Here is a 27200-nt window from a genome sequence, read left to right as displayed (position 1 = left end):
AGCAACTTGTGCTGAGACTTTGTCTAAGATTCCTCTGCTGGTGTAAATTTGCTTTACATGTGTCAGAGGAGGCAAGTGTTAGCCTGCATTTAGCAAAGAAATCATGTGGCAGGCAAAGGTTGCCAGAGTGCATTGAGAAATTGAGCATACTTAAATTAGCTGTTAAGAGGGAAGAAATAGGGACAATAGAGTCCCTAAATAGTCCTTAAATATTTAACTGTTTTAGGTTTTATGATATTCATAACAAAAAATGCCCTTTAAGCTGTACCTATTTTGATTTGGGCAGCACCCTGATCGCATACTAGTGCATTAAGTGGTATGTCAGCATGGTAGCAACACAGTACTAACAACATTTATTAATTTAACATACTATTCAACATATATGTAACTGTTAAAAACCTATAATTTCACATAATTTGACAATAAAGGAAGGGAAGTGGGTGCATTGTTGTTGTACCTCTTAAAACAGAAGTCTAGGATCTTTAAATAACAACAAATGTTCACTAGCATCAAGGCTCAGTCAAAACTAAGACTCAGGGGATTAGACTAACTGAGGCTCCCCAATGGTCTATTTGCAATAAAGCCTTAATTTACTGATAAAATCAGGTTTGTAGTTTAGTCTTTTTAAATGCAATTTATTATATGCAAGAGAAAATATGGTAAACAAGTGGATTAAGTGGATACTCGAATATGATTGTGCTCTAAAAAAAAAAAAACAGTTTGATAGGCATGTATTTAAATGAAATGGGCCTTTTCAATGCCGGTTAACATCTGCTCTTTAATCTTTCCATCAATTTTCAATTATGGTCAGGAGCCTTCAACCACTCCAGGGCTGTTATTTTATTGTATACAATGATCATAAATGCCCATGATCTGCTTTCTCATACATACATTTTTTCCTTCTGTTTTTAGTTCAAAAAACCTATTACAAAGAGCAATTCACTTTACTGAGATCATTGGATGCTCACTCACATCTTATCAGTGAAGTGTTTAGTACCAGAGCAGTAACATGTGGGCAGAAAATTGCAAATGACCCAGCTCCTCATGACTGACAATCCCTTGTTTTAGAAGTTACCATCAGGCACTACCAAACTATATGCAAAAAGAGAGTTTGTCACCATGAAAACCTCTTAACATGAACTGTCACTCGTATTAGCCATGACCATGGGGTAATGACTTTACCCCAGATTTGCTGCCAACGTTATTAAGTGCTACTTACACTGTTTTCTCTCATGTTGTGATGTAATAATTGATAACTTATTACTTTATTTTTTAGCTACACAATTATTATATTTGGACTACACATACACATGAATTACTGATGTCCTGCACAAATGCAGAAATAGTAACATGTTATTTACACATTAGCTCAAAGAAAGATTTCTAGTAGTATAGTTCATGCTCTTCACATTATAAAGGAAACAATTATTTAACCAATTTTGTTTTTAGCACATTAGCAAAATTTTTATTGGCTATTACATCTTTAACAGTTAGATTAGGTTAGTTTTTGCAGCAGTGTAGTTTCATTTTGGCCCAGGCACCTTGGCAAACCAACTATTCCATAAGGTTATATGGTTTTCTCCATAGTCAATGGAGAAAGCCAGGAGCCGTTACAGTCTTTTAGATTATTTTTTTTCATGGGAAAACATTCTTCTCTAACATGTCCCAGTACATCCCTAAATTTATGTTTTTGTTGATGGTGTGTAATATTCCAATACTGAAATGCGGCCCTATATCATGATGCTTTCACCTTCATACTTCACTGTTGTCAACATGTGGACAAACCATTTTGCTGTAAACATGATGACACTGAATTATTGCACCAACCACACCAACCAAAATTAAAATATTTGACAAATATGATTATAATAACATTGTATTGTTAAACAGAGTGTGCTTTAATTCTTTATGTTTATACTCTTTACTTTTCTACAGTGGGGTTAGAAATTATCCAAACGTCACCACTGTTGGGTGACTAAGGGTAAGCCTGCTGGGACCTGTCACCGCTTCAATTTTTTCTCATTTAGTACACGTATTTCCTAAGGGGACTCCAAATAGCACTTTAATAGAAAACACAGCTTTCTGAGCACAACAGATTCCTGAAAATTGGAATTATAACTTCTAACAGTGTTAGCTAGCCACTGGGGTGGGTGCATTCTTAGCAGTGTAAAACTCATGTCTTGCAATAGTGGGCAGCAGGAACGAAAGATTTACTGCCAGCTGTGAGATTAATTTGCATTACAGTGACACTAAACAGATGCCCTGTGAAATAAATCTATTAGCATTATGTAAAGCATATACAGTATATTATGATTCTGCTTAGTTTAAAAATATGGGAGTAGTGAATCTAATTAATTAATCATTCATTTATCCTCAGTAAATGCTGTTTCCTGGTCTGGTTTTGGTGGATTCAGAGTTCATCTGTGGAGCATTGGGTGCAAGGTGGGTGTAATGCAAGTTCATCACCATGGAGGTAAGTTCATTGTATGGGATAATTTCCTCAGACGATCACTCTCACCAAATTAGATTTGCAGCATGACATTGTACTGTATAATGAATAATCATAATTAATTATATAAAATATATTAATGTATTAAGTAACTGTTTTATCCTGTGTATACAGAACACAGAGTTACATTCTGTTTGATATTTTAATATTTTCCTAAATACAAAGGGGCTCACTAGACAGAGGTAACAAGCAACAAGTGCAACTAATAAACTATCATTGATACAGCTACAAAACTAGAAGATTGAGCACAAGAGGAATGTGGTCAACCAAAACGTGAAAAAAAAATTATGCAATAGAAAATATGGCCACAATCTTTGTAGCTGTGACCTCAACCATTACCGTAGTTATACCAGAGACAGGCTTGTGTCAGCCCCTTGAAAACACACTACAAAATTACAGCTCAGGATTGCAGCAGCCACACGTACAGAATTTTGCGGACAAAAAGAAAAACCTAAACGGTATAACAAGTCAGGGGCAACAGAAACAGTAATGGAAAAAGGAAAATTGATAAAATGATACTGAAAAGTCAAAATGATTTATATAGGACAAAAAGAAGATCATGGAATCAGAATATATGTCTGCACAGACATGCCATCAGCTATTTTTCTGTTTGACACCACAAAATTGGCACAGCTTACAGTTTCCATAAAGCCGTTATGTGTCTGCATTGGGGTAAAGATTCCTATAAAGAGCACAACAAATTATTGTAAATATGCCATAGATTTATACTTTTTTTGTTTGTTTGTTTCATTGTTTTATTGTTTAAATAATTATGTCGTCTTTAGATTGGCCAAAGCCCTACAATGGATTGTTACTCTGTCCAGGGTATTCCAGCCTTGTGGATAGTTTTTCCTGGTAAAACCAGACCCCCCTTCCCCCACAACCCAGACCAGAATATAGTGGTCTATGATTAAAAAAATTAGTACAGGGGTGTTGCTTATGCTGCAGAGCCCTTTGTTGCCACTGTCAATCAATTACCTTCAAGCTTGAAGGTGTCTAGGCTATTACTAACACCATTACAGTGGTAGCAATAAGCAGTTTCTATTGTATTGATGTATGGCTGGCAGCATACTGAATTCTCCCTATTACTGAATCCTGCCCAGATTACCCAGTGGGCTATCTCACCTTTGTGATCTTCTGATAGCAGCATGGGTGAATATTGGCCAGTGTTGTTGACCAACATCAGAGTGGTTTATGATCTGTGAAATGATATCTTTGTGCAATATCCCCTCAAAGCCTTTCTAGAGTGGGTTATTTCTGATGAGATACTTCTGAGGGTAAGTACCATGTGGCCCAACAAGCTGGACCTTTCAGACATGGACGCTGGCTTTAACAAGAAAGTGGTGTTATTTCCTCAGTGCTGCAACGGCCGAGGTGTTCCAGATGAGCAGGCCAAAGGACAACTTAAGCAGTTAAGAGCTTAGGGCTTACAAGACTATAAAAGCCAGCTTGTCAATCGTGAACAAAGTGATTGTCTATCTTTACAAGTATATGCAAAGCCTGTTAAATTAAGCTTATGTCCTCGTGGATGCATCCCCAGCCAGCCACCACCTCTGCTTTTTCTTTGTATAATCCATGACTCACTAAGCAATCCCCCCAATCCACAGCTTCCCAACATCATTATATGCTTGTGGGATAGCTACACAGCTAAATTATTTATACTGGCTAAATGGTCATGTAATTCTCCCTGTGGTGTAAAAGAGGTGGATGCTGTACTGTAAAACTTAATGAAATATAAAATAAATGGAAATATCGTTTTACCAAAACTAAATTGGAGGTTCACATTACTTTCTTTACCCTATTTCATGCTCAAGGCAGACTAGAGGTAATAAAAGAGACAAGGTACATATTGAATGTTTCAATTCTGTTAACTTACTTGTAATTCTGTTAAAATGTACATTTTATATCATCACATTAAATGCTCCAATTAGAATCACCCATTCTTCTGCAGCTTTTGCATACAATAACGTTGTTGAAGCATTTAAAGTAAATCTGCTCATAAATTGCCCAAAGGCTCAGATTACAGTGAAACATTGCTATGTTTGCCTGTTGATATAGTGGAAATGCTATTTTTTCTCATATCTTTTACTTCATTTGTACAAATGTCAGATGAACCCTGGTGTTTCTCTTAGTATCTTCTAACATGAACGGTTTTTTTTGTATTGTGACATCATAAAAAGCTCTAGTAGTGTTTGTCTGATTTCCCAGATTTGTTGTTGCTGAATTTTTGTGGGAAAACTGCAAAAAAATACTTTTGTTTATTCACCACTGTAGTTCAGTGGATTCCTAGACTTAGTAATGGCTCTTCAGACTAAATTAAAGACTAGAATTTAATTGATCAGTACACAGTGTTCTAGTAACAAATAGGTTTTTTTGTTACATAATTTTGTTCATAGGTCTGTACATACTAAGTACTTCCAGTTAAGTTATTTTCTCAAACTTAATTAACTCCTAGGATTAAGTCATCTCAGTCTTGGTAATTAGCCAAAATTAAAAATTTTAAAAACAATGATTATACAGATGGCTGCACGGTGGCTCGGTGGGTAGCACTGTCGACTCACAGCAAGAAGGTCCTGGGTTTGATCCACAGGTGGGGCGGTCCAGGTCCTTTCTGTGCAGAGTTTGCATGTTCTCCCCGTGTCTGCGTGGGTTTCCTGCAGGAGCTTCTGTTTCCTCCCACAGTCCAAAATCATGCAGTCAGGTTAATTGGAGACACTGAATTGCCCTATAGGTGAATGTGTGTGTGTATGTGTGTCTGCCCTGCGATGGACTGGCGCCCCGTCCAGGGTGTTACTGTGTGCCTTGCGCCCATTAAACCCTGCAGGTAACAAGCAATAGCTCTGATAAATTATCCAGAAAAGGAAAAAGAAATAGAACAAATGAGTAAAGTCATTAGTCATAATGGATATAACAAGTCAAAACTTGCACTTAAGAAAAAGGAGACCAAGCTTATTTTAATTAAAGGTGTTGCTATCACTATAGGGTTGAGGTCAACATAAACATGTAAAGAACCATTTTCAAATGTCAGTAATTTTTGCAGCTAGTCTTTGTCTTTGAGCAAACGACTGGGACATAATTCTTTATTAAGAGAAAAACACTTCCTACAACACCATATTAATAATAGTTTTCTGTTCCTTTCCTGACTCAGCAGATTTTGTCAAAATCTAAGACAACACAGAGTATCTTTACTTTGGAAAACAGAACATGTGCAAAAATAATGAAAATTCCAAAACTACCACAACATCAATTTCTTTTATAATTGTATATATCCTTTTAATCTCAACTTTAAGTATTTTAACAATAGCACAGCTACAAAAATGACACTAGGTAAGTATTCTGAGATGGGCTTTTTATGGTCCATTGTACCACAATATAATTTGTTAAAGCACCCATGCAGAGATAAACGATCTTGTAATTTGTTTTATTGAAAGGTGGATGAGTAAAACCATAAACATTGTCAGGAAAAGCCTAGAATTTAAAATAATTTGTTCTTCTATATACACTGGGTAAAATACAGAATTTAATGCAAGAGTATCCTAAGCATTATATTTTCCAATGATTTCAGCTTTGCTTTGTTTATCTTGTTTTTCAGTGGTGGGAGTGTGAGAATTGTGGCTTTTGTATTGTATACATATTGTACTTGTCATTTGTTTTAAATAATGAATTCCACGTAAGGAGTGTGACAGAGAGCATTATTATCCCTCTTTGGTTTTTGTCTTTGCACATTACCATATAAAATGTGGTCCACTTTAAAGGCTCTTATTTTCAACTTCTGTGAGTGGAAACAAATGACCCTTTTGTCAACCTCAGCTTTTTATCTGTCACTTTATTCATGTCTACTCGCGGCTGCTGACCTCTCTTCAAAAATTAGCACATAGCTTATGCATAAATACTTGAGAATCGGCTAACATGTCCCCGTCAAGCACAACGTGTACTTAAACCAGACAAATTGGTTTTCACTTGTCGTTCATCCAGTCAGAGCTGTGCATCACCCCGCCCCTATCCTCCATGCATACCGCAGTAACAATTACACCGGCATCACAAAGACACATAATAATTATGCGAATTAGATGGTGCTTGGTTTGCCGTCATTGAGCATTGTTGTCCAGAAAGGCACCAAAAAAAGCTGCAGGCCAGTTCTGGAGAAAGATGGCAATAAAAGCAAGCAGTGAGCAGGCATGTATTATTAAAAGTTTCAGTTACTATTGGGGGGTAGCACTGCTAAAGTACTGGTAATTTGATGTTCTCTTGGTGCTGGAATTGACATTTACCTGCAATGCGCAGCAGCTCACTGTCCCCTTGGTGTTATGCAAAGCAGCAGGCAGTAGCCTGGAATATAATGAATGGTTCAAAGACGCTAATGTCCATTGACAGCAAGAACTTGGGCTTAATAAAAGCTAACATGAGCTGGAGAGCATGAGATATGAAGCAATAAACATCGGTGTTGTAACTGCAAACTAAACATGCAATTAACCATCAATCACTTCTAAGTACGGAGTTGTTTTTTTAAAGACTAGGGACTGTCTGAATTCCACATGAGAAACAACATTCCTGTCTCTTCTGTAGACATCTGTAAATATCTGAGGACAGAAATTATGTTCAACTGTCTCTAAATGATTCCCAGTAGTCATGCCCTATTGGTGTCATATACCAAGGTTTGTTTTGCTACAGAGTCATAGAGAACAATCAAAAAATAAATTGTGTACACATTTTAGATTGAAGGGCAGGGTTTGTGTACCTGGCTAACACATTATACATGAACTTTCAAACACTTACATTTAAATTAGCAGCAATAACAAATAAGTTCCCCACCAGTACCCCTCCTGTGGCCATACCAGCCTCTGCCTTTCTGGGAAGACTTACCACAAGGTTTATAAGTGTGGGTAAAAGAACATTTGTATTATCAGACACTGATGTTGGATGATAAGACCTGGCTCGCAGTTAACGTCAAATTTATCCCAAAGGTATTCAGTGGGGTAGAGGTCAATATTCGTATAATTGTGGAACCCAAGGGCAAAGTCATGCTGAAACATAGCTCAAAATTGTAAACATATACATTTTATATATTTGTTGAGATTATCACACCAATGTGTTTACAACTTCAACTGTCCAGTTTCAGTGAGCCAGTGTCCACTGTCTCAGATTCCTATTCTTCTCTGACAGGGTTGTAACTCAATGTGATCATTTTGGCAGTTGTAGCCTATTGGTTAAGGTACTAGACTACTAAGCAGAAGGTTGCTGGTTCAAACCCCACCACTGCCAGGTTGCCATTGTTCACCTCTTGAGCAAGACCCTTAACTCTCAATTGCTTAGACTGTGTACTGTAATGCTTAGTTCACACTACACGATTTTTGCCCTGATTTTCGCTCGCCGACTGGTCACTGCTAGATTTGCCGGCTCGGGGGCAACTCGGCGTTCTAAACTCGGCTGTCAATCGCTATATGTGAACTACTCAACAACTCGATCTGAGCGGCTCGCCGAGCGCTTGGTGACTGAGGAGAGATATCTAGCCTGTTGAATATCTGGATCAGTCGGTTGCGACTGGCAATGAGTGCAGTGAGGGGGATAATATAGTTTCAGAATACATTGGCACACACACAAGTTTTACAATATTTGTGAACTTATTGTCCACGCCAAACCATAATACCAACACTGCATTAAAAAAAATATTTATTAACCTCCAACTCGCTACAGAACAAAACAATCCCTGCTGGTCGCGTTGCCAAATCCACTCGGATTCAATTATTTTTCTCTTTGATTTTACGCTGCACATCAGTGCACAAACAACTTTGATCACTCGCTACTTGTTGACGTGAATTTTTTGACTTGGTATCATTAAACTCCTCTTCACTTTTACGTGACAAAACTTAGTTTGGGAGACTGGAGAAGCTCGCCTGCGTCTGCTAAAAGCGTCTGCTAAATGCCGAAATTGTAAATGTAAAATGTAAATCATTTGTAAAGTTGAGCATGCATGCTACCATTTATTACTCTATATGTCTAATTACACGGCCAAAATGTGGCGGTCGCCCCTCTATATCCCGATACAAACCCGACAACGCCACCCCTTGGTTTAGGCCTAGAGCAAAGGGGAGCTCTGACTTAAGGAATGCACAGACACAGATTGAAAGTACATACAAAATTTCCTTTATTACAGTTTAGAATTTTACAAGTCACTGTCAGTTTATTCCTTTAAAAGAGATAACTAAAACTTTCAAATGTCTATGGGTTGGTCAGGCATTAACAAAGATGGGGGACTAACCCAAAACGCTCGGCTTAACACACGTGTATAAGAGCAAATCAAAGAAATAAAACCGGTTTGGCACTTCCAAATCACTGCAAACGTTACACAACAATATTAATCACTCTGTGACCACAGCACACAAGTTAATGATTTAGTTTCCCCGTAAATGTAGTCCTGACCAGGACCCACTATAATTAAATATTTTAATGTTAAAAACTAATTTGTTGGAGCAGAAAAGAAGAAAACGAAAAAGAAAAGAAAACCCCAGAGAGAACACGGTGGCTCGGTGGGTTGCACTGTCGCCTCACAGCAAGAAGGTCCTGGGTTAGACTCCCAGGTGAAGCATTTGGGTCCTTTCTGTTATGATGTGGGAGGAAGGACCCAAGGATGCGGAGGTTTTAACTTAAAAGGGTTTTATTTACAAAATCATAAACATAATATACAATAAAATAAAGGAATAACAGTAACAAAAAACACTTCGGGGAATCCCGAAGGCAGCCGGTGACGCCAGACTGAAAGAAACAAGGGAAAAAACATAAAGGGGAAAAAGGGAAAGCGCGAGGCGCGAACCCTGGTCGCTCACCTCCAGGCTGGGAGCTTAAGCACGCTGCCACAGCAACGCTGAAAGCAAAACCGCTCCCAGCACTAAAGAGGCGAAGCGACCGGGTTCGCGAGGTGGGAAACCTCGCGCTGTTGGCCGAAGAAGGGGGGATAACACCGCCGGTAGATAAATGGCACGGCGCTCACCAGCAGTTAATGCTGGTCAGCGCCATGCCATCCACCGGGTGTGATTTACTTGCGGATTTCAATAGTTAAAAGCAAAGGCGCTGTCACCAGCCAGGGTGGCTGGGAAGTGGCCATTTGCTCCTGCGCTCCAGAGGGCGGAACGTGACGCTGTCACCAGCGGTAGCTGGGAGGGGGTCAGGTTCCTCTGGGCGCAGTCATGGGGTCTCTAGGTGGCGGCGGCACGGCGGCTCGACGGCTCGGCGGCAGCGGCCCGACGGCGACCTGAGAGCGGCAACCAGGCGGCGGCGGCGGCACGACAGCTGCGGCACTATGGCGGCAGCTTGGCGGCGGCGGCGGCGTGGTGGCGCCCACTAGCGGTGGCCCGGCGGCAGCGGCACAGTGCGGCGGCACAACCTGAAGATAAAAAAAAACAATAAACATAAAAGGACACCGCAGTGTCAAACAAACTCAAAGAAAGAAAAAAGAAACAGCCAACAAGAGCAGAAGGTGCGACGGCTACAGCTCTGCACCTATCCCTTAAATAAGGGAAGGCACAGGTGTAGCCCATTCGCCCTAACGAGCTGGCCAGGTAATAAAAGGCACAGCTCGTTTCTGCTCTGTAAGGCCTGTGGCATCAGGGAGAGATGGTACATTCCCCTGATGCCACAGAGCCTAACACTTTCTGTGTGGAATTTACATGTTCTCCTCGTATCTGTGTGGGTTTCCTCCAGGAGATCCGGTTTCCTCCCACAGTCCAAAGACATGCAGTCAGGTTAATTGGAGCTACTTTAGCTCTTAGGTGTGAATGTGTTTGTGTGTCTTGTGATGGACTGGCAACCTGTCTGGTGTGTTTCCTACCTTTTGCCCAGTGAAAATGTGGATAGGATAAAGCGGTGGTAAAACAGACAATAAATGAATAAATATTTTAATAAGCATTTGGGCTTGTTCCTTTCAAAATGCAGACTTTCTTAAACATAAAAGAAAGTCATGGGTTGTTGTCTGTCTCTGGGTAATCTACAGCACAAAAAGGCCAGGGGTTCTCAACTCACATTTTAATAGGTTCATTATTTTGCCGCTGCAGATTTAGCATTATGGCATTCGCATTTAGGGCATCTCAAACAACACAAACAAATCTTGCCTTGAAAAATCAACAAATAAATTTTACAGCCCTCAATCCAAGGACAACTAGGGATTTGTTTTTGTAGTTTTGGCTTTGTAGAAGCTGCCTGGGTTATCACTTATTGCTGAACTCATTTGTTTCACAGCATGCTAGGGACTTTGTCCTCCCCACACGTCAAGTGCTTTGACATTTCTTTCAGGAACAGACAGCTGGTGATCTGCTCCCATGCTTCAAATCTCCTTTACAGCATGCAGAGGGGCGCTGTTTAGCCTTTATCTCACACTAGTGGTTCATAGTCTTGGGTTGGTAACACATTGTGGCATTTAGTACCCCCCAAGCTTAGCCATGGTGCACCTGAGCTCTTTCGATAAGCTCTTTGAATCTAATGCTAAGTGACACAAGAGTCTTTTTCACATTTTTGTGACAGGCTGCTTCCAAACAATGATCCATCCTGACATATTCCCAAAATACCTGCTCTTCGAGGGCTGCTTTAAATATTTCTAGTGATAACAAAATGTACTGTAGGTATATATATTATGTTCTCTTATTAAAATTAATTAAAGTGTCTAAACATTTAGAAAAAATGTGTTTAGATCATAACTTGTGCAACTGCACAATGCATTTAATCAATAATCCAAACCTTCTGGTCCCAAAGCCAGAATTCAGATAAGCTTAATGTGCACAGATTTATCAACTTAATACCTCAGTAATAACTAAAATCTCATGTGAATTTATGATATAAAGGTTTTTTTTTAGTTTACGTATTTTCCTCAGCTCTCTGTGCTGCAGGACCTGTTCTGTTTGTCATTGTGCTGCAGGAAAAGTTCAGATCTGTCGGAGGCGAGTGTTTAGCCTTTTCCTTGCCAAGCTGGAACTCAGAAAGCATTTTCGTCAAATACAAGCCCAGCTGACACAGGCGGTTAGTCACGGCAGTAAGTAACCGTGCTTTTAAACCAGAAAAGGTTAAAAAATGTTCAGAGGAAAATGTTTCCAGCTACTGATTCTATGTTTACTATATGAGTTAACTAAGGTCAATAATTAATTTAAAAATTAAACATCTGTCTGATTAGATCTATTGGGCACCATCGATACATAAAACTCAGGTACTTGATTTCAAAATGTATCAACAATTTTCTACAAATTGCACGAAATCTGTAAATAATAAGACTATAAGAATTCACCAAATAATAGAATATATTTCTAATTGATTTTATTTTAATGCAATAGCAATTTTAAAACTTATTATCATCCATCACTAATATGATGCTGACTTTCAAACTTCAGTCAAAGGCAAGTAACATGCACAGCAGCCTCTAAGCCCAGTGTAATGTTAACCTTGCTTGATACTAGACAGTGTCACCAGTATACGGACAATATTAGTAAACCTGTGTTTTGGTAATTTCGGATTACTGGGAAGCATCTGGACAAATCTGCTCTCAGCATAGGATGACAGTTTGGGTTCTCTAGTCAACGTTGGGAAAAGACCACTTCAGCCCAATTTATTTAAGTACATAGAACTCAATGATTATAATCCAAAATAATCCCTTATAAGGAATTAGGCGGCCATGCTACAAACTTTACACAATGTTCTACACCACCAAATTAATAGTCTAAGTTGCTGTATGTATATTTTCAGTCTAATATATATTTAAAACTTCAGTCACAAGGACAAGGAAGTCATGGCATACACTATATACACTATACAGCCAAATATATGTGTACACTTGGTAATGAACTTGTTTGAGATCCCATTTCATCCTATTCTGCATTAATATGAAGTTTCACCTTTGCGGCTTCAGCAGTCTTCACTCCTCTGGCAAGGCTTTTGGAATGTGTCATTAGAAATATGTACCCATTCAGTCAAAAGACTATTTGTAAAATTAGACCCTGATGTTGAATGAAAAGGCAATTATATCACCGTGGTGTAAAGAAGTCAGAGCTCTTTGCAGACCACTGAAATTCTCTCCACACCAAATTTATCATATCATTTCCTTATAAATCTGGCTGTATGAAGAAGAGTCATACTGAAACAGGAATGGACCTTTCCCACTCTATTGCCACAAAGCATTTCATTTATTTGATAAAATTGATTTATACACCCGTTAGCAACGACTGTTCCTGAACTTAATAATAACTTTTTTTCTCAGTCATTTTTTAACCATTCCTGCAAGGCCATCTTTTCCAATGAGATTTGATGTCTGGAAAACATGAAATGTGGGTATCAGTCATAATTGGGCATGACCAAATGAGGCACTCTTGAGTTTTCTAAGCCAATCTAAGTTTCCAGACATGTAGGTTAATGTAATGATGGCATTGGAAGCAGACTGTGTCCCAAATTACATTATTTCTAAATGCATTAGTATTATAACGAAATGGTATTTTAATACAAATAGGGCTTTAGCTTATTTACTGAAGTTAATGCATTTTTGATGAAACTTGTGTTTTACAGGGATCTCAAGCTCGCAAGTTCAAATCTCAGCTTTACTAACGGGCGACCAGGCGCGTACACAGACAGCGATTAGCTAATCCGAGGTAGGGAGGCCATAGTGATTCCTCATAATTGCTACACCTAGACGGAGACTGCGTGACTTTTTTAATGCACCAAATGGATCCCGATATGAACCCCGCCTTGCGCAGGTGTAAAGAAGCAGCCGGCTACTGCAGGAACTTTTTTCAAGCGACCCACATTTTGTCCATGGTTTTTTATTCAACCCAAGTTAAACAAGCAATGCATCTTACTTTCTCTCTGGGGTTTACAAGATGTAACATAAATCCTCCACAAGGGGGCATTCATATACAAGTTTATTTAATCATTATTATTTTCTCTGCAACTCATTTTTTTCAGCTTGCAACCCACCTAAGGGTCGCAAGAAGGCTACTGAACAGTTATCAGAGGGGGTGTGTATTAGTGATGGCCCTCTTCTGTCAGGAGTGGATGTCTACAGCAATGGTGGTGGAAATACAAATCCGGTAATTGTTGGAAAAATAGGAGAAATGGAAAAACGGGATGAATTTTTTTAGCCATAGCCTGCACTTTATATGAGTCCTGTATATTTACAATTTAACATTTTTCAGATGTAAAATAGTAAAAGAGACTGACTATACATTTATAATAATAAATAGCACAGTGTGGGGTATTAAGCACCTAGCAGTAAGGTTGGTTTACAAAAATTCTAATTCAGTCTATACTAAGTGTAACTGGTACATTTAATATTTTTGTATTTTTGTAATTTTTTAAATAAGACTTGGTTCAGAAATATTATTTAAACTTAATAAACAAGTTCAGCCCTGCATATTAAAATGAGCAACACAACATTTAAGGATAAAATTAAATAAAGTTGCAAATACCAGGTTGGTTGAGGCTGTAGTCCTGGTTAGCGATGAGGAAATAAAAGTCGTCGCAGGTCTTGTGGTCTAACAGTGGGCTGTCCTGCATGCAGAGGTCAGCGATGAGTGCAGCTGCCTTCTCACACACCATGTCATGCTGCTTTCCGACGGCGCTCATGCTCCCAGAGACATCGTTGACGTGTCAGGCTCCTCCGGACGGATCCACGTCAATACTCGTTTCCTTTCTCAGTTCTATCTGTGTGTGAAAGAGTGTGTGCACAAGTTCGTCTTCAGTACAGAGATTGTGTGTGTATGAAGATACAGTAAGCAGTGTGTGGGCTTAATGATTCATTTGTGCCCTGTAGTCTTTCAGAAGTAGCATTGTTGCATCACATTAAAATCTGGAGCTCAGCAGAGGTATCGCAACAGATGAGCCCAGCGGTGCAGTAAAGTCATGTGGAGTGCAGTTTGTAAGCTCGTCTCTCTCCTCTCTTTCTGTCGTCAGAATGAAAAGTCCCGTCTCTCGTCGCCTTCTTAAAACTGGGTTTGTTTTTCAGTCTGTCAGTGTGTCCCCTCGATGCCTGTGTCCCTCCCGGCACTCGATCCTAGGAGCTCTGCACCCTACGTGTGCCTGCTTCAGGAGAGCATGTGTGAGTGTGTGTGGGTGGGTGCCATACAATATGATTGTCCTTATCTAATGACTGTGTGTCGCTAAGCAGCCGGGTTTTTTAACATTGCTTTTTGTGATTTTGTGGCTCTCAGCATGTGCGTAGTGGAGCGTACGCACATCTGTTTACATCTGTTGGCTGTTGTTTCTTCTATTGTAAGCACTCTTTAATGTCTATAAATTATCTGTTCACATACCAAAGTTGATGGTTGCCTGGTTGGTGAAAGCACCATACCTCCATTTACATGAGGTTATATAGGTTCCAGTAATGTGTCTGAATAAAAAAAAACACTATACATTTATCATTCATTCATCGTCTGCTTTACAACCGCTTTATTTTATCTAGGGTAGCAGTGGGTACAATTCACTGAATGAAAGGAAAGAAACACCCTGGACAAGTTGCCAGTCCATTACAGGGCAAGCACACACAAACACACATTCACACACACACATTCACACACACACACACACTCATACCTAAGTGGACTTTTAAGTATCACCAATTAACCTGACTGCATTTGGGAAAACCCATGTGGACACAGAGAGAAAATGCACAAACTCTACACAGAAAGGACCCAGACCACTCCAGTGCTACCCACCGAGCCACCATGCCGCCCTACCATCCATAATATCTGCACTTTAATAAGTGCAAAATACAGTATCAGTGTATTAATGGCACATTCCAAAGAACTGAATCAGATGGTAAGCCTATTTCTAAAACATTCACTTTCAAGATTTGAATTACAGCTTAACATGCTGTTATGCGTGTGCTGTGTAGCTGGCATTTCTAAGGGGTCACTTTTAAAATAACAGCTCATTTTCAGTGCCAATCATAACCAGCTTTTCCAAAGACTAAATCATGGCTAGCATATAAACCCTACTGTGTGTGAGGACTTTTGTCCGTTTGTTTCGTTACGTTCTACCATTCATGGAAAACTTTATCCTTATAACTTAATGCCATTAGGAATTTTCCAGCCTCATATATGATCACATGAAGCAGACAATGTTTTGTGACATTTGTTCGAAAGCAGAAAGAGACAGCCAGGGAAAACAGATTTCATAGCGGAAACAGATCATTTTAATAATGAGACTGGGAAGAAACAAAGTGACAGCTGGAAGCATAAATCTCACCACTATTATCAGACAGAATTCTCCAAATGAACCTGTGTTAGCCTGCATAGTGCCTCAAATATGCCCAAAAGAAGAAAGAAAGAATGAAAAAGGGCAAAAATGAAGAATTCAATTAAGGAAGAATTAGACTCCATATGCACACACATATTTCAATGCAGCAAAACCTAAAGTGAATCACTGAAGGTTTTACAAGACTATTACAAGCTATTTAACAGGTCAGGGGTCTGATAGAGCATGTCAAATTGTAATTAGTTTATAGTTGTTAATTTAAATGCTGTATTTATAGTCATAGGTCTTAGGTAAAACAGAGACTGTAAGACCGGCTTGTAGGTTCTTGTAAGAATACAAACATAATAGCAATAGTATTAATAGTAACTGAACTTAATTTCAGAGCATTAGTATGTTATCTAAGACACAGCAACATGTTTTAGAGCAGCAATGTGCTATTTAAGACACTAAGTCATAGAAAATGTAATGGCAACTGTATTTTATAAAAATGTAACAGAAATTCAATGAACTGTTGTAGTGTTTTTTCTACCTCTTACAGCTTTAGCTTGTTACTTGCCAAGCAATTGTTTTAAAAGAACAATGACTAAAACGTCCAACAGTTTTATAAGACCAGTCACTACATGTGCCAAAGTGGTTGGAATCCTGTTAAAGTAAACTTCATGTGGGTCTGACAGTTTCGTCCAACCTCTATTTTTGTCACTTTTTATTTTAAAATAACAGCTTTATAATTGCTTTTTCCTTTAATTTCTTTTCTATTTCTTTAACTGCTTTATCCCAGTCAGGGTTTAATACTGGGCCGCAAGCCAGGTTCCACTGGGAAACGGTGGGCGCAAGACAGGAAAACCCTTCAGACATTGCAACCTTTTGAAAGAACAATAGATTTAATATATTATTAATACCTTTTACATGAGGATGGCATGGTAGCAGTCTGGCAACTGAATAAACTGAATAAAAGTCAAATAATATAGCAAACAATATGTGTTTGTGCTTCCCCCTTTACATTTCTAGGACCAAAATTATTCTTTTTATTTATTTTTATTTATCTATGTATTTTAATTTTGCACCATGGTAGAAATGTCGTTTCATTTTAATATGTACTTATATAAAGCATATTGACTTGTCTTCTAGAAAAATGCTCTAGAACATATTCATCATACAATGCCAATTAACATTTTACTGATTACTAGTTAGGAAAGTTTTCCTCACCCTGAGAAGCATCTGGCAGGCATGAGCTTGCTGGGCGCTCTGCTTTAGCTTCAGTTCTCTTACATAGTCATGGAGCAGATTTCCTCTGCATCTCTACCAGCGCCAGGTCAATCTATCAATCTTTGGTTAGTTAGGGGATACTAAGTCACCCTCAATACATAAACTCAGCAACAAAAACTCAAAAAGGCAGTCAGCCCTCTGAAACTGACCCAACACACAAAAAAATTAATCATTATTAAAAGAAGACTATATGTCCAGACATGAGCTACAGTGGGTTGTTTATGCAAAGTCCAGAATAATTTAAAATTCTGGCATTTCTAGTCATCAGATCTAAAGCCAGTAGAGCACTTCCGTGATGTTTTAGAATGCACACAACTTAAGTGTGCAGGTTAGAAATACAGTAGCAACTGTTATGTAATTAACATGAGGCTGTTTTTAGAACAAAGAGGAGTCCTACTTAGTTGTAATTTGGGCAACAATACGCCATAAAAGCTGCAATTTCAGCAAGCCAATTAATAGACTCAATTTACATGATGAGCTACAGATTTATGTAATTAAATGTGTAAGCCAGAAGCTATGTGAGTGCAGACCATGGTGGCAGAATGAACTAATTTGCCTTGCAACTTGTCACCATAGTAAATAGCCAACATCTAGCTCTTAATCTTTATGCATGCTGTTTTCCAGAGGAGGATGGGTTCCTATTTAAAGCCTGGTTCCTCTTAAGGTTTCTTCTTTTTGCATTTAGCATGATTTTCCTTTGTGTCTTGCCTCTGACTTGATTTTTAGGGGTCTCTGTAAGGCTACTTGCCATTATTTTGTTGTTTAAATGCTACATACTGTAAATAAAACTGGATTATAAACTAATTTACCTCCAGCACAATGAGCTAGTGGAATTTTCAGTTGATGAAGAAACTTTCTACAGAAGAGAAAGACAGAAAGGTGAGAAATAACAAAGGAAGAAATGTTTTGGTGACATTTTAGTTATTTATGCTTCTATGTATTGGAAATTGAAGTTGAGTTGAGGCAAGTTGAATTGAGTTGAATTGAGTTGAGTTGAGTTGAGGCGAGCTGAGGCGACGATTGATGAGAAATGGTTGGACCATACTTTATGCTTAATTTGTGATTGAACAAAGGACTTGCACTTTTTGTAAATATGTAAATATGGTATTTTTCTTTCATTTTTCTTTTCTATTTGCATGGAAATTTAATAAACACCCTTTCAATGCACCCCAATTTGGTGTTTCTTATTCCAGACCATGCAGTTTTTCAGTGACCCAGCTGCTTTTGTCACCACCAATTTCCTGGCTTCAATAAACCTAATATTACATTTAGAGGAGGGGTTGAATTGATGTCAACTTTAAACAAGAACATTGTGCTTTGATTTGAGCACAGTTCCAGTAAATTATTTATAGGCCTTTATGCTAATTTCCATAATAAGTAAGTGGCTCAAATTAATGTTATTTGAGTAAACATAAAAAGTAACATTTAATTATAGCACCTTAGTTCCATAATCATGACTGATGTCTAAATGTTAAACAATTGGGTATGTTAATTCCTCTCAATTATAGCATCTATAACAATCTATATGTTTTCAATCCATTGTTAAAAAAATGTAAAATCAATATTCATAAATAAATCATTTGCTGTTGAATTTGTACTAACAGTTTTGGGATGGCACTTTCCTTTTCCAGTATGTCTGATTTTCTACATCTAATGTCAAGGAGTCCTTAGGTAAGAAATAACCAGTAAGAGGATGTTTGGTACAAAGGTGTTTGATATCCTCCGTTTTTCCAGGAAAACATGAGCAAAACATTTCAGTGTAAAGGTCTTTTTTGGACAGTAGTGATTTTTAGGATGGCAGAAATGATCTTGACCCAGAAAAGCCCTGTAAACCCAGCACAGTTTTCTTCTAACAAGCCTAACATGGCACCTGTTGAGCTTTTCACAGAAATCCCAAAAATATATCTTATTGATTTAACATCTCAGCACTTTTCTGGAGATGATTGTTGATTTCAGTGGTGCTGGTGGCAGTGTGTTTTTTATAATGATGAGATACTTCACATCTGTTTCTCCTTTTCTGGTCTAAAGCCGATTTTTCCTACAGACAGACAAGTAGTTTATATATAGTGTTAACAGACAACTGATAACAGAAACTACAACTGAATTTTACAGTACAGGGCAGCTTAGTGTAAGCAGTGATAAACACTATAGACGCACAAAGCTGTTCTTCCATGAGCCAAAACATTAGAACCACAACCATACTATTCTGTCAAAACAGCTCTGACCTGCAGAAACATGGACCCCACAAAACATCTGACAGGGTCTTATCTGATCTGTACTGTATACAGCTTTTGGATATGTGCACTCGGTTACCCGCCACATCAATTTTTATTCCTTTCTTTGTCCAATTCACTTTTCATTTTTTGAAAGGCACGTCGATCTACAATCACTCCCATTCATCACAAACATACATACATGCTTGCACACACACAATCACCTGTCTGAATAAAAGTATTCATACCCACCAAATACATGCTTGCACACACACAATCACCTGAGCAATAGTATTCACACTTACCAAATACATGCTTGCACACACACACAATTACCTGTCTAAGCAAAAGTATTCACATTCCCATCAAATACATGCTTGCACACACAATCACCTGTCTGAGCAAAAGTAGACACACCCACCAAATACATGCTTGTACACACACAATCACCTGTCTGAGCAAAAGTATTCACACACACACACACCAAATACATGCTTGCACACACACAATCACCCTTCTGAGCAAAAGTATTCACACCCCCACAAAATACTTGCTTGAACACACACAATCAGCGGTCTGAGCAAAAGTATTCACACCCCCACCAAATATTTGCTTGCGCACACACAATCACCTGTCTGAGCAAAAGTATTCACACTTACCAAATACATGCTTGCACACACAATCACCGGTCTGAGCAAAAGTATTCACACTTACCAAATACATGCTTGCACATACAATAACCTGTCTAAATAAAAGTATTCACGCCCACCAAATACATGCTTGCAAACACACAATCACCTGTCTGAGCAAAAGTATTCACACTTACCAAATACATGCCTGCACACATCACCTACTGCATTGTGTTACTGCTCTGTTCTTAGTTATTTTGGGGAAACCAAACATTTCAAACCCTGACCAGGTTAAGCAGTGGTAAAACATGAAAATGAAATTAAATTATTGCCATGTTTTAAAAGTTCTTCCAAATTTCCAAAAACAGAAATCTCTCAAATCTTATGAAAGTATATAATCCCACTTATTCAATACTTTGTAGGAGCCATCTTTGTGGGAAACACCTTCATTTAATAATATAAAGGAGTATCCACAGGTGTTACCAATAAAATAGGCAAAACAGAAAGGCAGTATTATGTATAATTAAAGTTTAGTTTGATTTAATAATGGTTAATCAATGGCATATCATTTCCACATTACCTTATTAATATGAGTGTGCTTCATCTGCAGGTGTTGTACATTTAAAAAATATGTAATGCAGGTCATAAGGGTGAATTCTTTGCTTTCACATGAAGATTAGCATAGTGTGTGATAAATCCCTGTGAAGTGATGAGACCAGGGCTGCAGGTGTTTAATCGAGAAGCTCTGTGGTAAAGACAGTCACTCAAAGTCATGCTAATCAGCATCACCCTTTATAAACATGCCCAAAGGCACAGGTGTCTGTGTAGAAGAGAAACCCAGCGGGATTTTCAACGTTTGTTGAAACTGTAATTTAGGTCCTGTCTATTTAAAAGGGTTGGACAGGACCTTTTGAAATGCAATTAAAATGAAAAGTAGAAGCTGACATATAACTAACAAATTCATAATGTAATGATGACAGGCTGGAAATATGATAAGACACTGTAAACAAAATGAAGAGATCTATTATTAAGATCTGTAACTGACTTACACGTGTGAACTAGAAAGACTGCAATTGGCAAAAATACAGCCTTCTAGGGCAGTGGTAGCTTAGTGGTTCAAGCCGCACCACTGACAAGTTGCCATTGTTGGTCCCTTGAACAAATCCCTCAATTGCTTGTATTGTATTTGGTTAAAACTGTAAGTGTCTTAAGCATATTTTAAGTTACTTAAATGTAAAATTATTGCATATGTTTTTTTTTAATTTTCCACATAAAATTGTATGAAAAAAATTCAGAACAATTGGTGGCAGGGCTTGCTATGGAGTTGTGTCCTTCTTCTCTTAATTCATACCCACCTGCACCTCCTTAAGTGTTAATTCATTAGAGGTAGAAGTGTTTCTATATATAACTGTTTTTTCCTCAAAGATATGCCAGCTCCTCTGTTGGCAACCTGCTTTCTTCTGAAACTGTGATGCCGTGCTTAAAAGTAATCTTAGACTAGGCTACATTTTTTAAAAATATGTAAGAATTTGATTTCATGTGAGTGCATGAGCTCCATTGTGTTTTAAAACAGAAACTACATTGGAGGTGTTTAGTTGGCACAGCAGTGTTAAACCACTGCAGAGACTCAAATTTGTGTCTCGGCAGTGCCACCAGCTTAGTCAGGCACCATACAGACAAAATTGCCAGTCTTTTTTCCATTCGTTGCCAATGTAGTTGTCCCCAATTCCCTCCCATTGGGATCTGTCCCCCATGCTGAGACTATCACATGCCCCCTCCGACACACACAGTCATGGGTCGCTTTTGTTTATATGTCTGCAAAGACAGTTGAATCGTCTTTGGAGAGACATGCCTAGCTTGACTAGATTTCCGACCAAATACCTCCCAACAGGCGCACTGTGTCGATAGCGCAGCAGAACACTTGGCGATTTCTGAAAGAGGAAAGAATAGCAATAAAGAAATACAGAAAGCACAGAGTAATGCTTATATGTATCTTTGGGAATAAATCTATTTAAATACTGGAAAACATGTTAAAATATAAAAATCATTAAACAAATATATTGTATTCTACAGAACCTGGTTTTATCTTTAAAAGCATCTCCTGCTCCTCATACCAGTCTTTACAGTCAAATCACAAACGCTGTAAATATGTGTATATACTGTACATATGAACTATGTGTACGGTTTGTATAAGATAAGTAAGTTAAAGCTAAAACTATTACTTATTTATTGATAAATACATTTTAGTAATTAGATAATTAATAAAAATACATAATTATAACTATGAATAAAACTATAAATAACTATTAATAATTTATAGTTTTGTAAGTCATTATTTCTTCTTCCTAAACACAGCTATAAAAAGCTTTTCTATTTTAAGTACATTATTACAAATGGCCACAGACCATTATTGTTTTTTGTATGTGCAAAATAACTGTGGCTTGATCACCAACAGACTGTGCAAAAATTAATCCATTTCTATTTCACACATACTTGCACATTTATGCAGACTGACAGAGCAATTTTGCAGAATGATACTGGTGCATCTGGCAAAGCGTGATATATGACAGGTATCTATTCTTTTTTTCCTTGCTATACTTGTATTTCTTCATCTGTTGAGCTGAAACACAGAGGGGTAATCATAATCACCTCTTTTGATAGGATGGAAATGGACGGGAGGAAACGATATCCAAGGCAGAATCTGATTTAATCCAACAGGGAATCAGAGACAGAGAGAATGCAAATATTCTCCTGTTCTCACAGCAGCAATGACGACAATGGGAAATGGGTTATTTGTGAATATGTTTACCCTATAAATAGACTTATTTGTTTTTGATCATTTTTATTAGTATTTATTCATTCATCTCCAGTAGTCATTGCATCCTGTTCAGGTGGAGGCACTAGTAACAGTGGACACCAGGCAGAAATACATGCTGGGCTGGGCACCAGTTCAATGCGATGTCTAATTATATCCACACTTGCTTGATTGTACGGTGCCGGCTGTGAAATTTGGCTTGGAAACAATAATACTATGCTGTCATAGTTAGAAATATAAATACTACAGCCTACAAGGACATTCTGTTAAATAGTGTGCATCCAAACTATGCACAATTTAAACAAAATGTAAAAGAAAACAGCTTTAAAAAATTGGACAAAAGCCTTTTAAGTTTAGAAGTATGTTCTTCAAATATGTAAAATAATACAAAGCAAAGCCCTAATGAAAAGTGCTTCCTTATTCTTTTGTGTCATATATATATATATACAGTGTATCACAAAAGTGAGTACACCCCTCACATTTCTGCAGATATTTAAGTATATCTTTTCATGGGACAACACTGACAAAATGACACTTTGACACAATGAAAAGTAGTCTGTGTGCAGCTTATATAACAGTGTAAATTTATTCTTCCCTCAAAATAACTCAATATACAGCCATTAATGTCTAAACCACCGGCAACAAAAGTGAGTACACCCCTAAGAGACTACACCCCTAAATGTCCAAATTGAGCACTGCTTGTCATTTTCCCTCCAAAATGTCATGTGATTTGTTAGTGTTACTAGGTCTCAGGTGTGCATAGGGAGCAGGTGTGTTCCATTTAGTAGTACAGCGCTCACACTCTCTCATACTGGTCACTGAAAGTTCCAACATGGCACCTCATGGCAAAGAACTCTCTGAGGATCTTAAAAGACGAATTGTTGCGCTACATGAAGATGGCCAAGGCTACAAGAAGATTGCCAACACCCTGAAACTGAGCTGCAGCACAGTGGCCAAGATCATCCAGCGTTTTAAAAGAGCAGGGTCCACTCAGAACAGACCTCGCGTCGGTCGTCCAAAGAAGCTGAGTGCACGTGCTCATCCAACTGCTGTCTTTGAAAGATAGGCGCAGGAGTGCTGTCAGCATTGCTGCAGAGATTGAAAAGGTGGGGGGTCAGCCTGTCAGTGCTCAGACCATACGCCGCACACTACATCAAATTGGTCTGCATGGCTGTCACCCCAGAAGGAAGCCTCTTCTGAAGTCTCTACACAAGAAAGCCCGCAAACAGTTTGCTGAAGACATGTCAACAAAGGACATGGATTACTGGAACCATGTCCTATGGTCTGATGAGACCAAGATTAATTTGTTTGGTTCAGATGGTCTCAAGCATGTGTGGCGGCAATCAGGTGAGGAGTACAAAGATAAGTGTGTCATGCCTACAGTCAAGCATGGTGGTGGGAATGCCATGGTCTGGGGCTGCATGAGTGCAGCAGGTGTTGGGGAGTTACATTTCATTGAGGGACACATGAACTCCAATATGTACTGTGAAATACTGAAGCAGAGCATGATCCCCTCCCTCCGGAAACTGGGTCGCAGGGCAGTGTTCCAGCATGATAATGACCCCAAACACACCTCTAAGACGACCACTGCTTTATTGAAGAGGCTGAGGGTAAAGGTGATGGACTGGCCAAGCATGTCTCCAGACCTAAACCCAATAGAACATCTTTGGGGCATCCTTAAGCGGAAGGTGGAGGAGCGCAAAGTCTCGAATATCCGCCAGCTCCGTGATGTCATCATGGAGGAGTGGAAAAGCATTCCAGTGGCAACCTGTGAAGCTCTGGTAAACTCCATGCCCAGGAAAGTTAAGGCAGTTCTGGGAAATAATGGTGGCCACACAAAATATTGACACTTCAGGAACTTTCACTAAGGGGTGTACTCACTTTTGTTGCCGGTGTTTTAGACATTAATGGCTGTATATTGAGTTATTTTGAGGGAAGAATAAATTTACACTGTTATATAAGCTGCACACAGACTACTTTTCATTGTGTCAAAGTGTCATTTTGTCAGTGTTGTCCCATGAAAAGATATACTTAAATATCTGCAGAAATGTGAGGGGTGTACTCACTTTTGTGATACACTGTATATATATATATATATATATATATATACACATATACCTGTACATACTGTATGTACATATATATTATAAACTCATATTACGACTTATCTTGTCTGAATATTTTTTACTGTCTGGTTTGTTGCCAGGAGACTCAAAATGAGTTGAAATGAGTTGAAATGAGTTGTTGCCCTGATGCATATAAAAAAGGATGCCTAAAGCAAGTGCTAATGGCGTCACAAATGCAGCGCTCATCTAAGTCAGGTTTGCTTCTCTCTCCCCAAGATTTGCATTTTGAGAATCTGTAAATGGAAATGAATATATATTAAGGAAACAGCTCTCAGTTAAAACAGTCCTCTGTAAATGCCCAATCCATTAGATTATTTAGATTAAATCTATACATATAATTACTGTCTTAAATAAATGTATCGTTTTAAACACTTTTGGGGGGGGGGGGGGGGGCTTGGTGTTCAGCCAAGTAGATTTGGCCTTTGAACCATAAGAAGAACAATAAGATAAATGGGTGTTTACCCACAAAGTACAATAAGCTAAACTACCAGTTTATAACACCTACAACACATTATGCTTGTTGCAATACCGTTAAAACGCTGTACATGTAAAGAGTTTAATTAATAAAAAAGGTGGGAGTCCAGCTCTACCATTTAATGTGGCATTTGATAAACAGTATAATTTCAAAAAACATGGGATCAGATGTAATAAAGCAAATGTATTTTTTACATGTATTCTCTGTTTAGGGTGACACAGTAGAACAGCTGATAGGTGGTCGAATCACTGCCTGTTCAGAGTTGTATATGTTCTGCCCAGATTGTCTAGGGTTTTATCCAGATACTGCAATTTCCTCCTGGAGAAAAAACACAGAACCATGATTTCTAGGCTCTGTGGAAGAGCTATAAGTAACAAAAGCACTTGTTCAGCAAGTCCTCACTACATATTGATGACTTCCTACATGTTTGCCCGTGAGATATGTCTTCACAAGCATTTTATTTGACTTGTCGGTCTTACGTCTTATTGTGTTTGCCACCAGCTCTGAAACATGCCAAGAAAGCATTCAGTAATGTAGCTTTTATTGGTTAATCCATTTATTTCCACCTTTGATGCCCTCCAGAATTGGCACCCTGATGTCAGGCTAGTCACTACTAAAAATCTGAACATCAGAGCATTTGATTTAAATGAGACATAATGACCTGATCCCTTAGCAGGTCAATACCAATGTCCTGTATTAGACCAGAGATGTCAGAGCTGGGCCGACTGTATATTGAATAGGTCAGGACGTTGAAATTATGTAGTTAAGGCACCAGTGCTGGCTCTAAATGTCACCTCATTAGGAACAAATGAAAAATTGTCCTCCTTGCTGCACATTAACATTTTATTCTCACCCTAATAGACAACTCAGGGTTCTGGGAGGGAAAGAGCTGACTGTCAGAATCATTTGTTATTAGGAAAGGTGCTGTTGCTCTTGCTTTTACAGCTCGGGGAAATTAATTTGTAAGCAAAGAGTGCTCATATCAGCAATTTTTTTGAAGTTTTAACTTATTTAACAATTTATTTTTATAGAACATTTTGATCGTCACATCACCTAGTCACAGTTCAGGAACAAAAGTATGAACTTAACAACAAAACCCCTGGTGCTCCCTCCAGCCAACTTCAAAATTGGGATAAGGATTTGGTGTTTTTTTACATGGCCTCTATCCCTCCTAACATAGTATTTCTTCAAATATTTGTCTCATCTATCAGCAAAAGCAATATAGAGTTTTCTTAAGACATGCATGATTGGGAGCTCTATGATTCTCTGTTGTATCTGTTGCACAGATATATTAGATGCTAGCGATATGCTAGAGATTCTTGTAGCACTGGATGTTGTGATCTAGATTACCTAGCATTAGCCTAGCCTGTTCTATTATTGGGATTATTCATTATTTATTAGACATTTTTAAAAATTGATGAGGCCTAAATTATTCATCAAAATTAAAAACTCCTGGGTGGTTGATTCTGATTATAATTAGTAGCTTTTGGGTTAAAATAATAATGAAATTTTTACTTTTACATTTAAAAACAGACACTTAAGAACAAAATGTTAAAAACAGACTGCTTTGCTTTATGCTAATGCTAATCGTTGCAATCCTGTTGCAATTGCAGTTATTTTAATATTTTTAAAGCAATTGGATACTAAGGGTACTCATTTCTAAAAATGTAATAATATCCATATTGCCCATATTTGCAATGCTAATGCTATGCTAATTTTAATTATGGGGATGTCTCTTACCTAATTTTCTATGTTATCTACATCCTGACTTGATGAAAAGTTGAAAAGTTTGGAAACTCTGTACAGATACTGACAAGACTTTGAAGAATGTCTGTGGGAATTTGTGTCCATTCAGTCTATAGAACATTCGTATGGCTGGGCACTGATGTTGGTCAGGAATGCCTCAATCATTCCAAAGCTGTTCAGTGGGGCTGATGTCAAGGCCT

At 38.3% G+C, this 27200-nt stretch overlaps 1 protein-coding gene across 2 annotated transcripts in view; it reads right to left on the bottom strand.

The window, feature by feature from the left end:
* The window catches only part of syt6a (synaptotagmin VIa), a 103066-nt gene that overhangs the window by 53234 nt on the left and 22632 nt on the right, over window positions 1-27200 (bottom strand). The window contains exon 3 of one of the 2 annotated variants that reach the window (XM_063015044.1): window positions 13945-14179. In XM_063015044.1, the coding sequence (XP_062871114.1) occupies window positions 13945-14101 (157 nt within the window). In that variant the 5' untranslated portion in view covers window positions 14102-14179. Of the gene's footprint in view, window positions 1-13944; window positions 14180-25363; window positions 25573-27200 lie in introns of those variants that run through there. The other variant, XR_010015355.1, reaches the window with a different exon arrangement.

The sequence above is a fragment of the Trichomycterus rosablanca genome, chromosome 19 (assembly GCF_030014385.1).
Source record: "Trichomycterus rosablanca isolate fTriRos1 chromosome 19, fTriRos1.hap1, whole genome shotgun sequence".
In the NCBI taxonomy this organism is placed as follows: Eukaryota; Metazoa; Chordata; class Actinopteri; order Siluriformes; family Trichomycteridae; genus Trichomycterus; species Trichomycterus rosablanca.
This window is presented reverse-complemented; position numbering and strand designations above follow the sequence as displayed.